The following is a 17,939-nucleotide window of genomic DNA, read 5'->3' as shown; positions in this document are numbered from 1 at the left end:
GAAAACAGTGAAGCCATCATGAGCTGGTATGAAATGTTAGATATAAGTTAGATTCTTCCTTTCACTACCTACCCATGCTACTGATTAAGAGATACTATTAAAGACTATTCCATCTAGTAAAATTATTGAATTGTGAATGCATCTTGTGCTATGCTTTTGTGATGCCACTTCTGGTATTGTGTAACAAAATTAAAGAAAGCCAGACCCTCTTCACTGAACAATAGAATGTTTACATTAAAGGATGCTTCATATCCCTTTTATTTTATAAAGAGTCTGTTGTATATTGCACCCCCCTGAACTATCATGAAACATGGTGTGAAGAGCTATTGCCAAAATCACTCAAAAGACATAAACATTGCAGTGTCTCCTAAGAGTGTATTCCCCTCTAATCACTACTGGAAAGGAAGAAAGAAAGGTGATTTGTAACATTCCTTTATAATCCTGCCTCCAAATTATTCCAAAATGGAAAACAAACTAGAAACTCAGAAGTTGTTTTTTTTTTCCCAGTGATCTCTCAGAGACAAACAGTTCAGGAATAGCTTTCTGTAAAGAGTAATGGGAATAAGAAACAATCAATTTTAAGTTGGAGCCTTACCAATTTACAAACAGGCTGAAAATGAACACCTTCAACAGGAGTGAAGCTGATGACTCAGAAGTTCCCTTACTTCATTTAAAAACCTGAGGCAGAAGGGATAAAAAAGGAAAAAAAGAATGTTCTCAGTTTGTTGCAGTGCTGTTTCTTCCTGTAAGGGAGAACTTCTTCACTTGGTTTCACTTCTAGAAAGCTGAATTTATGGCTGAGCATGGACTTAGTTCTCCAGCCTCTTTTAAAGCTGAAGTGATGTTCACAGAAAATTGGGTTGAACAACCCAGGCCATAGCTTTTGTCTTTTAATAGTAAAGAAACATAGCTTTGAAAAAACATCTCCAGCTTTCCTCCCTTCAGAGTTGATCTGTCTCACTCCCATGGCAGGAAAAGCTCCCTCACTGGGTGAGCCAGGACACTGCAAGGCTGTTCACAGGACCCAGCACCAACTATTGGTCAGAGACCACTTTACATGGCATCAGGCAAGCTCCCCTGTTTGTCCAGCTCCTGCTTTTGTGAAAACTGGGTGGTATGTATAGATATCAGATTACATTCACATCCTCTTATAACCACATAGCCAAAAGGAAACCTCTAAAACAAATATATCTTCAGTGTGATTGTTTCTTGCCCTTGAACCACTGCAAAGGGCGACGAAGCTGGTGAGGGGCCTGGAGAACAAGTCCTACGAGGAGCGGCTGAGGGAGCTGGGCTTGTTCAGCCTGGAGAAGAGGAGGCTCAGGGGCGACCTTATCGCTCTCTATAGGTACCTCAAGGGAGGCTGTAGCGAGGTGGGGGTTGGTCTGTTCTCCCACGTGCCTGGTGACAGGACGAGGGGGAATGGGCTTAAGTTGAGCCAGGGGAGTTTTAGGTTAGATGTTAGGAAGAACTTCTTTACCAAAAGGGTTGTGAGGCGTTGGAACAGGCTGCCCAGGGAAGTGGTGGAGTCACCATCCCTGGAAGTCTTCAAAAGATGTTTAGATGTAGAGCTTAGGGATATGGTTTAGTGGGGACTGCTAGCATTAGGTCAGAGGTTGGACTCGATGATCTTGAGGTCTCTTCCAACCTAGAAATTCTGTGATTCTGTGATTCTGTGAAAGTATTTTATCCCAGAGTGGTAGCACTTGCTTTGTCTGTATATACAGCCACACATGATTGTGAACTAGGTCCTTTATTTCCTGCATTATTTTACAGGGAATAAATAACAATAAATTATTTTCTGTGCTTAAACCTCATGTTTTATATCCATCTTCCTCTGAGCATTCAGAAAGAACTGAAAGACCTATTAAGCTGGACAAGCAGTCCAGCTTTCCTCTTAGCTCTTGCCTCACCAGTAGTCCTGTTCTTTGGCCAAAAAAAAGTATGATGAAGCATTTTCTCTTGACTGCAGTTCCACCTTATCTTGCAGTGACTCTTTCTGTAACCTTGAAGGCCTGTCTTTCACATATCTTGCATCTGGCTGAGCAATGGGGTCTACATATTGACTAGAGATATTATTTTGTTGCCAAGAACCTATGTTTGAGGAGGAAACTGAGCACTAAACCATTCGTTATGTAAATGAGAAAAAGCCACAAAGATTAGATCCAAACTTCCCCGATTTCAGGGTTGCTTATATCCTCTACAGTTCAGGTTTACTCTTTGGCATGTCATTTCACTCTTAATATGATTCCTTTTTTCCTGTCCTGCTCTCTCCACATCCTTCCCCTCTGCTTATGAAAAAAGGAGCTTGCAATTATGACAATTACACAGAGTTTCACTGCTTCATGCAGACACTTTCACCTCATGTCCCCTGTTACATTGTTTTAAGGCTATTGCTCAGAACTTAATAAGTTAACCCAACAACATTTGACAGATCTAAATCCATGTTGTTTTGTTGTTGTTGTTGTTTCTCTTCAGAAAGCAGAAGAAATTAAATTTAAAATTTTCAATATAAACCTTTTTAATGGGAGGGAGCTAAGGACGTTCTGTTTTCTTCAAAATGGGATGTCTGCATGGAACAGTTTGGCATTGCTTTATTGTAAAGAAAAAGAAGTGCTTTGGTAACTTTGCTTGAAATATTTCTTTCTTTCTTTTTTTTTTTTTTTTTTTAATCAAAGATATCACCAGGTGTTTTGTTTTGTTTTGTTTTAACCAAAATGGACTTTATATGCATTGGTTACATAGCAGGGCCATGCCTGCACCCATTTGTTAAGGTGCCCTCTGTGAATGTGCCATGGAAGTGCATCGTGCACCCACCAGCATCCAAATCAGCCTCCTTACTGTGCTGGGATGTCATCAAACTGAGAAAACATGCCCGTTCAAACTCAGATTGCCACATGCCATGACTGACCACTGAACCACACGTAACCAACACAGAAATGAAAGCATGTTCCTCTGTGGTCAGCATGAAGAGACTTCACCATGACAACTCCCCAAGCCAAAGGGACATAGAGACAAAAACAGCCTAAGCAAGCATTATTCTTCAGCACTATTTAATTACCAGCAAAATCGCAGAGAATCAGACAGTAAAGGGACAGGATAATGAGATAATCAGGGAAATAAAATATTTATCATGTAATAGTAGACTAGGAAAGTAAGAGTTGTATGACCTAGGAAAACACAGGCTGATAATCAGTGTGAGGGAGGAAAGAAAATATTTAGAGTGAAGTTGGCAGAAAAACTTACAAATATAACCCAGGCAGAAAGAAATATGATGCTGGAAGCTAGAAGGAAGTCTCACCAAGGATTTCTAAATTCAGGAACAGCCTCCAGTGTGAATGCTGAGGACCAAAAACCCCACTATTTTTAATATGGAGCTATTTCAGTTCATGACACAGACTGCAAGAGTTGGTTACCTGTGATAGCAGGGCTCTAAATTCAGACAGCCACAACACCCCTGGTACTCCTGTGTTAAAGGCAGCGAAACTAAACTGGGAGCTAAGACGGATTGTTAACATTCATGCTCTGTCTAAGAAAGCCAAGAAATACTGTTTACAGCTGTGTGAGAAATAGAAGTTTAGAGCATTTATGGGCAGACAGATTTTAATCCTGAAGGGGCCATAATCAGGGCTGTGTGAGTAATCCACTGGAGGTCAAATCAAAACAAAAGTTGCAAAAATATTTGGTTCAGATCTATATCCTTACCCAGGCATGCAATAAGTTTGGATTTCTCAGTTGTCAGAAGAGTACCCTAACCACTAGGGTGGCTGGATATTTTGGGTAGGGGCATGATTTGGTTACTCTTGCTCTAAAATGGTGCTCCAAGTTTATGGTTTAAGATACTAGAATGGGACATGACTCAGCAGACACCATCCTTGCTTAAAGGATTTTTCTGAATTAGCAATGACATAAAGCAGAATGATCTCGAAGGGGAGATTCAATACAGGCCATGCCAGGATGTCATAAAGCATGGTAGTCAGTCTCATATGCAAAGCCCTCATGCAGTCAAAGTAAGTTCAACCAATTGTATCTTCTGAGCAATTGTTCCAGTTGATAAGCTTTGGAAGATGTGCAGGATAATTAAAATCATGACACTGTTACTCCAGTTTGACAAATCTAGCCCCTCCCTGGCTTTCTGTTCTATACAAAAGTGGCAAAGACCAACCTGTGAATTATTTTAAGGTAACCAAAGTAACATTTAATAAAGCTAATTAAATGATCTCTCAAAAATATTTCCCCTGGGTTATCTATTGAATAATAATGGGAAGGGAAAATAAAATGGTCAAAAACAATAAAGCCACAAGGGAGTATGTAAATAGTTCTTGATGACTCGATTAATTGTAATTACTATGTTTAAATCACTTTGTTCCAAAACAGAAAAGACACTTGAAAAGATTCGGACTAAGAAAAGGTAATGACTTTTCAACTCAAAGGCCATTCTAATGCTGGATAGTATTCTGAAAGAAATATTACTACAGAGAAAAGTTTGTGAAAATGTTTGTTTCACAATCCTTTAAAAGGATTGTGAAAATGTTACACTAGCAGCACAAACACACGCACTGTTATTGAAGTGGGAAAGGCAGGAGAATATACGAGGAGCGCAGAATAGCATGTAATAAGTTCAGCCACTGCCCTCTACTGAGTTACTTCCTAGTCCTTTCTTAGGATTTCCCCAAACTTATGCTTTCTGCAGTAGTTGTGTTTCACAGAGAAAATGTTTCTCTGCCCAAGAACAAGACTGGGCTGGGGGGGCAAAGAGGATTACAAACATGAATCAGATTGTTATATCTCCTCCCACTTATCCCAAGGATGAAAAAAACAAAGACATTTAAAAATAAAAGTTATTTTAAAAAATCTTTGCTGAATTTTACTCCCACAAGTGTGCATTGGGAGACTGTAGACAAACTTTTGTCAAAACCTTTTTGTTTCCACACCACATATCCCAAAATAGTTCCCTCTAGCAGATGCAGGCCTATTGGATATGCCGAGTAGGATGGCAAAGAAGGCTTGCCATTTTCATTGGGTACAAAAGGTACTAAGTTTCCTTCAGTAAAGATTTACATGTGATGGAGAAAGCTAAGAATGATCTTTAATTCTTCTTGCTACACAAGAAATCATAATGAATGCAAATCTCAGAAGACTTCTAGACATGCGAAAGAACTTCTTCACAGTGAGGGTGACGGAGCACTGGGACAGGCTGCCCAGGGAGGTTGTGGAGTCTCCTTCTCTGGAGATATTCAAGGCCTGTCTGGACGCCTACCTGGGCAGCCTGCTCTGAGGAACCTGCTTTGGCAGAGAGGTTGGACCCGATGATCTTTCGAGGTCCCTTCCAACCTCTACAGTTCTGTGATTCTGTGATATTGTCTGAACAGTCAGAGGCTACAACGTAGTTGTACAACTTGTGTTGTGGTTGTACAACTCATGTTGTGGCTGAGTGCCACACAGCCACTTGCTCACTCCTCTGTCCTGACCCCCAAAGGATGGGGGAAGAGAATTAGAAAGGCAAAATTTAGAAAACTTGTGGGTTGAGGTAAAGACAGTGGAAAGGCAGTGGAAAAGTATGGGAAAGCGAGGAGAGGTGAGGAGCAGAGAGGAAAGACAAAGTGAATGATGCACAATGCAATTGCTCAGCACCATGCCCAGGCAGTCCCAAAGCAGCAGCAATACCCCACAGGCAACACCCCCAATTTTTATTGTTGAGCATGATGCTGTATGACATGGGACATCCCTTTGGCTAGCCTGAGCCAGCTGTCCTGGCTGTGTCCTCTCCCAGCTCCTGGTGCACTGGTGCACCCCCAGCCTCCTCACTGGCAGGTGGAGAAGCAGCAGGTTCATCCTTGAAGTTATGTTAGCATTGCTCAGCAACAATCCAACCATCGGTGCGTTATCAACAATATTTTCATGACATATCCAAAACACAGCACCGTATGAGCTCCTGTGAAGATAATTAACTCTGTCCCAACCAAACCAGGACAGTAAGAGATGCTTAAATCTGATCTAGACAGACAAAGATCTTGTTTCCGATTCAAAAGGCAATCCTTAAGACTCTGCTTATATACACAGCTCAGATGACTTCTGTCTGTTGAATGCAGTGTTCATAGCACAGGTCTGAAATGTGCCAGGGAAGACATCCTCCAGTTATCCCAGAAACAAACCAGTAGCACTAACTGCAATGATGTTGCAAAAAGAAGTTGCCTGTCTCATCAGGTCATACTGCCTCAATTCTTATAAACATTCTATCCAACATAACAGGACGAACTCTGCATTCACACTTAGGGAGGTCTAACATCACAGCACTAAGAGTGGTGAGACTCCAGACCTGCTCTTGCACAAGCAGAATTTGGTCCATGCTTGTTTTAACAAAATCAATTTAGTTTCCTCCTTTATCTTCTCTTCCAAATAATCTTCACCCAAATATACAAATTGCTGGTTCTTGCGCACTCTGCATTGACTGCCTAGTTTATTTAGCAATATCATTGTTTCATCTGTACTTACATTTTTTATACCTCCAAGGAAGACCTCCTTTGAAGGTATATCAGCTAATGTGTTGGGGAGAATATTGTTATTTTCATTAAGAGAAGGCACAACTGTTTGAAAAATTAGCTGTTTCACAGTGCAACTTGAACTCACACAGCATGAAAGAGTGTGTTGTGGGAGCCTTTCCTATCACAGCAAATTTCACCCAGGGGGTGTGGCTGAAGACTGGGTGGGATTTTTTTTCAAAGACCATATCAAAACTGCTTTTTGAATTCAGATACTGATGTATTTCTCTGGCAAAAAGCACTGCAACAATCAGTGAAATATTTTGCAGACTTGCAGGTTTGCTTATCAGCTGCAGAGTTATTCAAGAAGTTACTTGTGAAAAATAGCGTAGCTCTATTTTAGATCCAGAGGAAAGATATGGGACTTCAGCATGCAGTAATAGGCCAAAAATGAACTTGTATTTGTTACAATATTGAATTTGTTGCAGTATGCATGAAACAGAGCAACTGTAGTCAACCGAAACTAAACTTTTTATTGGAGAACAGAAAGCTAATTTACAGCAAAAATACACATACTCAACCAGATGAAAATGAAGACCTCAACTGCTTGCACTTCAGAGAAGGTAAGACTGAATACAAATGAAATATTCCTTTGCTGATGCAGTATTTCTGCAGCCTACATTCTGCTTCAGCTGCCTGCTGGATTCTGAGTGTGTTTGAATGGGGTCGCCCATCCCATATAACCTAAGCTGGTTTAGGATGTATTTAGAACTCTGAACAAACAAGATTTCAGACCCCTTCTGTTTCACTAGGATCCATAGGCACTGGTTGCAAAAATGTACTCACAGGCTCACAGCCTGCCCCATTCTCCCTTTGATGTGCAAGGGTAGAAGAGAGTTTCACAGGTATAAAGCAGGATGAGGAGGCCAGCAGCGTGTTCCTGACTGTGCTTCCATGTCTTGGGAAATTCTTTTTCCTTTGAGGTGTAACAGTTAATAGCTGGTTGGACAGAGTGCAGGGAAGGATTCTGTGGGGTTTTCTATTAATTCACATGATGTAATCCAGGCTAAATGGGAGACGTTAAGATTGCATTCAAGGGAGACCAAGAGCCTGCGTTGTCTTTTACAGCAGAACTTAAATAAGCAAATGACAAGTGAGGAAAAGCATTGAGAGAAATCCAGTACCACATCTACAGTAAGGTATAAGTCTAGGTCTGAGAAGCCATTTAAGCCACAAATGGAACAAAGTTGGTGTTCTCTTCTAGTTCTTGTTGCACTTTTGAGTATATCACAGGAGACAGTGTAATTTATCCTGGTCTGAATAACAGGAAAATTTAGGGCATTTGCAATTCTTAGACAAGTCCATGGCAGTAAAGGAGCTGAAATATTAAACACATGAAAAAGTGTTCCTATGCAAAGTTTACCTTAAAAGTAATAGTTCAGCTTTTGTTTTACATTAAAAAGGTTACTATGGCAACTGGATACCTGATCTTTAATCAAAAATAGGTTCTTATTCCTATGACAAATTACATTTTTTGAGATTCTTTCATCTATTTTGATTGACAACATATTTTCTATACTTCTTACAGTCGATTTTTTTTTTCTTTAAGTGGAAGTAACATCCATACTGAGACCTAGAGATCCAGAAACACTCACATGGACTTGCTTTGTTGCATTTCTTTCCCTACAGTATGTTCTTCCCTAATTCTATGCATGCTGAACTCAGTTTCCTGCTGTTGCACTGACTTACATGGTTTTCATCTAGGATAGGTTACTTCAAATGTGATTATCCTGATCACTTCAAATCAAGGTACATAGTTCAAGTAGCATTCTCTATCTCTTGACCTCTAGTTTGCTCTGAGTCTGTAACTCTGCAAAGCCCTATCAAAACCTTCCTCACGTATGACTTGCATTGCATCTTTTTCACTTTTTCCTTAGTGCTCATAAATTACTACTATCCTCTCTCTGTTCTTTCTGGGAAGTGTTGTCAAGGCTGGTATTTGGATCAGTCAGATAAGAAAGGCTTTGACCCTGCATGCACAAACTGTATCTGCCATCCCTCAACATTTTCAAGCTTACTCCCAAGCCTAAGCAACCTAATTACCAGGAAACCCCCTGTAACACCCAGCAGAATTCCATTTCTATTTTATGAATGTGCCCTTCAAAAATCTGATAAGATATAGCTTATATCTGATAAGATATAAGATATGCATTAGTCACATGCTCCCACTGTAGACTAGACTCATGCCTATAATTCTCTCTTTAAGATGATTCATTTAAAACATTTTAAAATTTTTTGTTCCTATTTAATACTCAACCTGAAATATGCCATAGTGGCCGAGATAAGTTAATAATTTGCCTATCACCAGGTAGGTTTGAATCCAGACTCTGCTTGCAGCTATCTGAGTACAGAAGGGAAATTTCCCACAGTAGTGAAATTTTCTGAAAATTTCCCTTTACTGATTGAGCAGCAAGAGCTATTGTGGTTCTGGAGTGCCCAGAGTTATATGTTCTCTGATCAGACTTCATGGATGTGGACCTGATTTACAGCTATAGTGACTTTTGTCTACATTAGGGCTCCCCATTTTGCTACCAACAATGCAGATACAGCACCTCTGCAGTGGTGAATTTATTTTAAATGGAAAAAGAAGGCAGAAAGAGAAGACAGGCAGGGTCTGCTGCTGCTATTATTTCTACAGTGTCTAATCATTCATTTTAGAGTAAGTCAAATACTTTGCCTTGCTTTTCTGCACATTGACATTTAGCATAGATTTTCAAAGAAGCTTAAGCTTAACCTAAGCTTAACTGGGTTTACATTGCTGATATCTTACACACCTTTAACAATCTCATTGTGACTTGTACACACCAAGAAGGAAAGCTTCTGTTTTTCATACAGGTGAAATTAGAATTTCCTAAATATATTTAATAACGTGGAGCCCAAATGTCCATCACGTTGTCATTTACAAGTGGGTTAGATGTATCCAGCCAGCAAAAGTATAGGTAGTGGAATGGATAGGAAAACTGAAGAGGCTGTATGAAAAATAGACTAAAGATTGTGTAACATTGGTGATAATCATTATGCTTCTTTTCAGAGAAGATGAAGAACTCTCTGCTTGCAGCTATCTTTTTACTTGCAACAGGTGAGTTTTTGTTTGATGCATGACTTATTACTCTTTATTAATACTAAGAATTCTTAACACAATTCAAAGGCAAGGATATATGACCAAAGTCATGACTGAATTAAGTTTGGGTAGGAGAAACTGCACTCAGCAACAGTTTATTTATTTTATTATTTTATTTTATTTTATTTTATTTTATTTTATTTTATTTTATTTTATTTTATTTTATTTTATTTTATTTTATTTTATTTTATTTCAGTTAAATGCATTCTTTTTTATTCCCTAGATTCCTGTAACTGCTTAAATTTGGATTTTCCATTGTGCAAGCAGCTTCCAGGTGGGTAAATATAATTCACATAATATCTAGTTAATTGTAAAGATGAACAGTCAGATCTCCTGGCAACATTTTAGATTTCAGCTAGAAATCTGCCAGCTGAAGTGATTTGGGTTTTAAATATTGACATAGGGTTGTTTGGCTGAAATCCGGCATGTAGAAGCTGTGAATTTCTGACCCTTTCCTAAGGCCCAGATACTTATTACAGGGCTGCAGACGCAGGGTCTGTCTCTATTTCTTGTTTCTAGGGGCCTCCTAGTGGCCTAATCAAATGACAATAGAATATGTGATGTTTATATTGACAAAAGTTTATGGTTTAGATTTAACTAATACATTGCAGTTAATGGTAAAAAAAAGAGAAGCCAAACACTTACCAATAGATATCAGTTTCACAGCAGCTGGTGCTCATGCTGGATTTATTGTAGGCAGCCACAATGTGGCTTGCTCGGAGCCATAGCAGGGAAGACAGTCTTTTACTACATAGTGGCACTGGATGAGACAACATCAATATGACTGCATTTTTCTGAAATTAACTATGCATAATTACCTAGATCTTGCTATTACTCTATTGGACTAAAGCATTACTGAGAATACCAGAAAAATGTGAAGAAAAACAATGCATACAGGAGTGCAAAAATTGAGCCTTGTTTGTTTTAAAGAGGAAATTGGATTGTGGCTTTTTGGTACAGGGGAAGTTTTTCCTTTGCTTGCACATCTCAGAGTGCAGTCTTGGCACAGGGCTAATATTCTAAGGTGCAGAAGAACTAATAATACATACGTTCTTTAAAAGGAAGCAGTACAGTAAAACCAAAATGGAATGGGATAAAAACAGTATGCACATGTGTACCTACAAATATAGGAAAAGTGGACAAGTGAAAAAAACGTGGGTAACATAACATGTTCAGCTGAAGAGTGTGATATAGGACTTTACAGGACTTTATGGGAATTTATAGGACTTTTTTAGTATATCAGCCAGGCCAGTGAGGGTGGAGTATGTTAATACACTGTTTCCACACATAGAAGCTACTATTTTTGTCTTGTGTGTTTTTAAACTGTCTCATAGAAAAAGCCAATTTATAAAGAAAGATTTTTTTTTTTTTTTTGTAAGACCAAGAGCATGAAGAACAATACAAGTCCCCATGCATGCTTCTGTAAGGAGAAACAGGTCTGCAGCACTGTGGTCACCACGTGGGTCTCAGTTAACAGAAATGGTTTGGGGAAGAAGTTAATAGGAATTCATCAGAAGGGGGGAATGTTTCCATTTGATTTCATCTCTCCAGAACTGTTATTTCACAGTTTCAGGAGCAGTATGTTGTTACAAACATACTGATGTGAAGTGTTACAGCAGTTCCAAAAAGGTGTTTTTTGTTGTTTTTTTTCTAGTTCTTAATCTAAAAGAAAAGAAGAATTACCAAGTCAACAAAAGGCTCAATTTAGAGTAAAAGAGGAGAATAATGTGAGAGCAGTTGCTACTTTCTCCAGTTCTTAGAGCACCATATCAAGAATGCAGGTGGCCAAGGTTTGGTTTGGTGATTGGACTAGGAAAGCAAAGAACTAAGTAATTATTCACATTTGCTGTAGAAACAAGGAAGACATGATCTCTACCTTCCCAAAAGGAAGCTGCACACACCTAGACTGATGCAGTAGACTTTCATTAGAAATGCATATTTCTTTTGGTAGGACAAGGGAGGTGTCATGGGTTGGAGGTTATAAGTCTGAGCCATAGCGACACACTTTTGGTCCAAAACAACTGTTAATTTAACTATACAGCTGCCATCCAAGTGGTGATAGACATAGCAAGGACACTCTGTAATTCAGGTTATAGGAAGAAATCAGTCTGAATGAGGAAAAGAGGAGGACTGCTCTTTTACTGCATAATTTCACAAGGGTGTTCTGGGGAAACAAGCAGGAGGAGCTGGAAATCATGGTGCAATTAGAAAAATATGACCTGACTGCTGTAACTGAAACGTGGTGGGATGGATCACATAACTGGAACACTGGAATAGAGGGGGCTCTCTTCTTCTCAGAAGAGGTAGGCAGGGAAGGAGGGGTTGGGGTGTTGCCCTCTATGTTAGGTAAGGGATTGATTGTGAAGAGATGCCTCTGAGAAACAGCCATGGATAGGTTGAGAGTTTGTGGGCAAAAGTTAAGGACCACACCAAAAGAAAGTACAGCTTGTGGATGGTGTCTACTACAGGCTGCCTGGTTAAAGAGAACCTGTGGATGAGGTTCTAGTAGCTTCAGCTACTAGATGCATCATGTTTACACTCTCTCACCCTGATGGGGGACTTCAACCACTTGGATGTCTGCTGAGGAAGCAGCACAGCAGGGTGTGAGCAATCCTGAACCCTCACAGAGTGCACTGAAAATAAATTCCTCATCCAGGTACTAGATGAACCAACCAGAGAAGCATTACTGAACCTGCTGCTCACCAATGCAGACAAACTATTTAAAGAGGTTAAGATTGGAGGCAGGCAGGGATGTAGTGACCATGCCTTGGTCAGGTTTGTGATCTCAAGAAATATGGGCCTAGCAAAGAGCAAAGTCAGGACCCTGAATTTCCAACAAGTGAACTTCCAGCTTTTTACAGACCTAGTGGATGAGATCCCCTGGAACACCATCTGTAGGGACAAAGGAGCTGAACAGAGCTGGCAACTCTTTAAGGATGTTTTTCTTAGAGTGTAAGATCTCTCCATCCCCCTGTCTAAGAAAGCAAGCAGGAAGGGCAGAAAACTGGGATCCCATTTTTAATAAGAATAGAAAGGAAGACCTGGGGAACTACAGAGTCTCTACTCTGTGCCTGGGAAAATCATGGAACAGATCCTTGTAGAAGCAATGTCAGGGCATATGCAGGACAAGGAGGTGATCTGAGAAAGCCAGCATGGCTCACCAAAGGTAAATTGTGCCTGACCAATCTTGTGGCCTTCTGTGATAGAGTGACTGTATCAGCTGACAAGAGAAGACCAACCAATGTCAGGTACCTGGACTTCTGCAAGCCCTTTGACCTAGTCCTATGTGACAACCTGATCTCTATATTGGAGAGAGGTGGATTTGAAGGGTAGACCATTCAGTGGAAAGGAATGGGCTTGAAAGTCACACCCAGAGTGTGGTGGTCAATGGCTCTATGTCCAGGTGGAGCATGGTGATGAGTGGAGTCCCTCAGGAGTCTATCCTGAGACTGGTGCTGTTTAAGATCTTTATCAACAACGTGGACAGTGGGATTGAGTGCACCCTCAGCAAGTTTGCAGATGACACCAAGTTGTATGGTGCAGCTGATAACATCAGAAGGAAGGGATGCTATCCAAAAGGACCTGGACAAGCTGGAGAAATGTGCCCATGTAAACCACATGAGGTTCAACAAGTGCAAATTCAAGGTGCTGCACCTGGTTTGGGGCAATCCCAGACATGAGCACAGATTGGGAGAACTCATTGAAAGCAGCCCTGCAGAGAAGGACCTGGGGATTTTGGTGGACAAAAAGCTCAACATGAGCCAGTAGCGCACATCTGCAGCCCAGAAGGCCAACTGCGTCCTGCATTTTCAGAGGGTTGTGCTTAGTGGTGCAGAGTCTAGTTGGAGACCTGTAGCTAGCGGTGTCCCTCTGGGGTCAGTACTGGCTCCAGTGTGTTCACTTTATTCATCAACTACCTGGATGGTGGAACAGAGTGCACCCTCACAAGTTTGATGACACAAAGCTGGGAGGAGTGGCTGATACCCCAGAGGGCTGTGCTGCCATTCAGAGGGACCTCAACAGTCTGGAGGGTAGGACCAAGAGGAACCTCATGTAATTCAACATGGGCAAGTGCAGGGTCCTGCACCTAGGGAGGAATAACCCTAAGCACCAGCACAGGCTGGGGGCTGACCCGCTGGAGAGCAGCTCTGCAGAGAGGGACCTCGGGGTTCTGGTGGACAGCAGGCTGACCATGAGCCAGCAGTGTGACCCTGGGGCTAAGAAGGCCAACGGCAGCCTGGGCTGCATTCAGGAGCCTTGCCAGCAGGTCAAGGGAGGTGATCCTCCCCCTCTACTCAGCCCTGGTGAGACCACACCTGGAGTGCTGTGTCCACCTCTGGGCTGCCCAGCACAAGAAGGACATGGAGCTACTGGAGAAAGTCCACAGGAGGGCTACGAAGATGATGATAGGACTGGAGCAACCGTTGTATGAGGACAGGCTGAGAGAGCTGGGCCTGTTTAGCCTGGAAAAGAGAAGACCGAGGGGAGACCTCATTAATGTGTATAAATATCTGAGGGGAGGATGCCGAGAGGATGGAGGCAGTCTCTTTTCAGTTGTGCCCAGCGACAGGACGAGAGGCAACAGGTACAAACTGAAGGACAGGAGGTTCCAGCTGAATATGAGAGGGCATTTCTGTACTGTGAGGGTGACAGAGCACTGGCACAGGTTGCCCAGAGAGGTTGTAGAGTCTCCTTCTCTGGAAATACTCAAAACCTGCCTGGATGCCATCCCGCACAATGTGCTCTAGGTGATCCTGCTTGGCAGGGGCACTGGATTAGATGATCTTCAGAGGTCCCTTCCAACCTTGGTCATTCTGTGATTCTGTGGTCTTGGGCTACATTAACAGATGAGTGGCCAGCAGGTTAAGGGAGGTGATTCTGCCCTTCTGCTCTTGTGAGGTCCCACTTGGAGTGCTGTATCCAGGTCTGGGGCCCCCAGCACAAGAAGGATGTGGATCTGTTAGAGTGGGTCCAGAGGAGGGCCACAAGGATGATTTCTCTCCTATGAGAAAGGCTGAGAGAGTTGGGACTCTGTCAGCCTGAAGAAGAGAAGGCTCTGGAGTGACTTCATAGCAGTTTTAAAATACTTAAAGGGGGCTTGTAAAAAAGGTGGAGAGCAAATTTTGCTTGTGCAGACAATGACAGGATAAAGGGGAACAGTTTTAAACTACAAGAGGAGACAGTTAGATTAGATGTTAGGAGGAAATTCTTCACTCTGAGGGTGGTGAGGCCCTGGCACAGGCTGCCCAGAGAAGCTGTGGATGCCCCATCCCTGGAGGTGCTCAAGGCCAGGCTGGATGGGGCTTTGGGCAACCTGGTCTGGTGGGAAGTGTCCCTGCCCATGGTAGGGGCTTGTAACCAGATGGTCTTTAAGGTCCCTTCCATCCCAACTAATTTTATGATTCTATGAACCTGGGTAAATCTCTGAACCACAACCATCCTGTATTACCAACTCCAAAGAGAAACATATTTACTTATCAAATAGCGAACCTTTATTGTTGAAGTAATAGGTCTACTGGTATCTTATTAAACCTCTTAGATATAAGGAACACGTGGCTCTACTTATTAGGAAAAAAAAAATCATTATCATGTTAAATATCCTGTACATTTTGATATCCTTATCTACTTTTCTGAGGAGAAGAAAAAAACAACACATTTTATTTCTGTGTCTTTTTTAAAAAGTGTGGGTGGTAATTTGAGACACAATGGCTGATTCTTCTGAACTAGTAGTTCAGACGGTAAGAGACAAAGCAAAAGGAGAAGAGTCAGATTTTATGATTAAAGTTTCTGACAAGTGATTTCTGAAATACTGAAATTAGCTTTACCACCAGAAACTAAAAGATGAGATCCTTTAAGAACATCATCAGCTGTTAATTTCTCTTTGGGTCAAAAAAAAAAAAAAAAAAAAAAAAAAGTCAAAAAATTAAACCCAAGTTGTTTTGTATATAAATGCATCCTTCTGCTTTGTAATGTGATCTTTCTGAATCTGGTAGTATACAATATTCTGTTGTTCTCCAGCAATTATTCTGAACTCTGGATCTCCAGATAGAGATGACTGATAGTTTTAGAGTAATTCTGGAGTCTAGTCAATCTGTGCTGTTGTTGATAATTACTCCTGTGCTATGGTGATATAATGCTTTGCAAGAAACTCCCCAGTAATTCTTTCAGTTTGGAAACTGTGGAAATATCACATTTGCCCTCAGTAATAATCACCAAAAGGAAGCCACTCTTGCCCCCTGACTCCTTAAAATTAATTATGCAAGATGTTTCACAGGGATGTGTGAGGCCTACGAGATCCTCAGTTCTGGCCTATGCTTTCCAAAATGTCCACAAAATCCTGTTTAGCTGTCAATAATCTGCTCCAAGCAAAGTTGTTGCCAGCTCCACTTTGTAATTCTGCTGAGGAACAGTGCCTCCCCTCCATGCAAGGCCAATGCTCCGTGTTCTGCAAGATTTCCAAGCCATAGTGACTCCTCTGGGGGATGTGTTTTGCACCATGGGTCTGGAGTGACCCACCAGAAGCCACTGCCTTGCACAAATTCCAGCAAACACTTGAGCGGTGGCACACAGCTGCTGCTCTGAGCATTTGCAGAGACAGTGAGAACACAAAAGGCACTAACTGCCAGACCAGGAAGGTGTGAAACCAGAGCAGAGCAGAGATGGGAGATAAAAATCTAAGGTCTGTTAGCAGAAAGGTGCTAACAGTTTTGTCATCTGCTATAGGGAAATTAACTTGCAATAACTTTCCTCAAAGTTAGTAAAACAAATTGTCTGCAGCTGGAAGTGCTTCCTTGTACATGTATGCATGGAATTAGTTCTGCCAGAGAGTGCTTCCAGTAGTGTAAAGTATATATTCCAGTCAGAATTGAAAACAACAACAACAACCACAACAAACAGTTTAACCAGTTTAAGCTTTAAATAAGTGCAGAGGCAAACTGCAAGCAAGATGTCAGTGTTGTAGGAGTTCAAAGGTGTAAAAACACCGAAGCCACAAGAAAAACCATGGCAAGCATTTCAGTACTACATTATTTGGTATGTAACAGCTGGTAAAGGGAATGCAAAACATTGGTACAATTCTCCATTTTTACTGTCATGTGGGAAAACTAGTTTTTCCTTGGAAACATTGCAACTCGTAATGTTTAATCTCTCTAAACGTTTCTGTCCCTTGTTCTGAACATTAGTGAGCTGCTTGCCTTGAGAATAAACATGACATAAGGGATCACACTTCTAGTACTTATTTCATTGCACAAAGAATATAACTGGTTTTATTATTTCTTTCTTTTGATTCTCCTAACCATCTTGTACTTTTTGATGGTAAATAGTTGCTTGGATGAGTGTTTTCCAATCCGTGTGTTTTCATTTTGCAGACTGGGACAATGAGTTGATGTGCTACAAAGAAATAAGTGAGGATCTAACTTGTACCTGGTTGCCAGCACCCAGTGCTCCAAATACTGTTAATTACACCTTATTCTTAAAATGGTAAGTCTAAAAGTCACTTCAGAAAATGAAAAGCTCTTATCGCTATTTGACATTACTCTTACCTGCCTGAGATGTGTTCTGATGCATTTCACAGAATCACAGAATCATCTAGGTTGGAAGAAACCTCCTAGATCACCGAGTCCAACCTCTGACCTAATACTAACCAGTCCTCCACTAAACCATATCCCTAAGCTCTACATCTAAATGTCTTTTAATGACTTCCAGGGATGGTGACTCAACCACTTCCCTGGGCAGCCTGTTCCAATGCCTCACAACCCTTTCGGTAAAGAAGTTCTTCCTAACATCTAACCTAAAACTCCCCTGGCTCAACTTAAGCCCATTCCCCCTCGTCCTGTCACCAGGCACGTGGGAGAACAGGCCAACCCCCACCTCGCTACAGCCTCCTTTAAAGTACCTGTAGAGGGTGATAAGGTCGCCCCTGAGCCTCCTTTTCTCCAGGCTGAACAAGCCCAGCTCCCTCAGCCGCTCCTCGTAGGACTTGTTCTCCAGACCCCTCACCAGCTTTGTCGCCCTTCTCTGGACTCTCTCAAGCACCTCGATGTCCTTCTTGTAGCAAGGGGCCCAAAACTGAACACAGTACTCGAGGTGCGGCCTCACCAGAGCCGAGTACAGGGGGACGATCACCTCCCTAGCCCTGCTGGCCACACTGCTTCTTCTACAAGCCAGGATGCTGTTAGCCTTCTTGGCCACCTGAGCACACTGCTGGCTCATATTCAGCCGACTATCAACCAATACTCCCAGGTCCTTCTCCACCAGGCAGATTTCCAACCACTCAT

The 17,939-nt window shown here is 41.6% G+C and overlaps 1 protein-coding gene across 1 annotated transcript in view; it reads left to right on the top strand.

The window, feature by feature from the left end:
• The first annotated feature begins 9,578 nt into the window (after positions 1 to 9,578).
• LOC116501165 (interleukin-31 receptor subunit alpha-like) overlaps positions 9,579 to 17,939 on the top strand; it is a 28,306-nt gene continuing 19,945 nt past the window's right edge. Inside the window, exons 1-3 of the mRNA XM_032206594.1 lie at positions 9,579 to 9,621; positions 9,887 to 9,937; positions 17,031 to 17,142. Of these exons, the coding sequence (XP_032062485.1) occupies positions 9,579 to 9,621; positions 9,887 to 9,937; positions 17,031 to 17,142 (206 nt within the window). The remainder of the gene's footprint in view (positions 9,622 to 9,886; positions 9,938 to 17,030; positions 17,143 to 17,939) is intronic.

This window comes from Aythya fuligula, chromosome Z (assembly GCF_009819795.1).
Source record: "Aythya fuligula isolate bAytFul2 chromosome Z, bAytFul2.pri, whole genome shotgun sequence".
Classification (NCBI taxonomy): domain Eukaryota; kingdom Metazoa; phylum Chordata; class Aves; order Anseriformes; family Anatidae; genus Aythya; species Aythya fuligula.
Note: the sequence above shows the minus strand (reverse complement) of the source record. Positions and strands in the feature narration are given on the sequence as shown.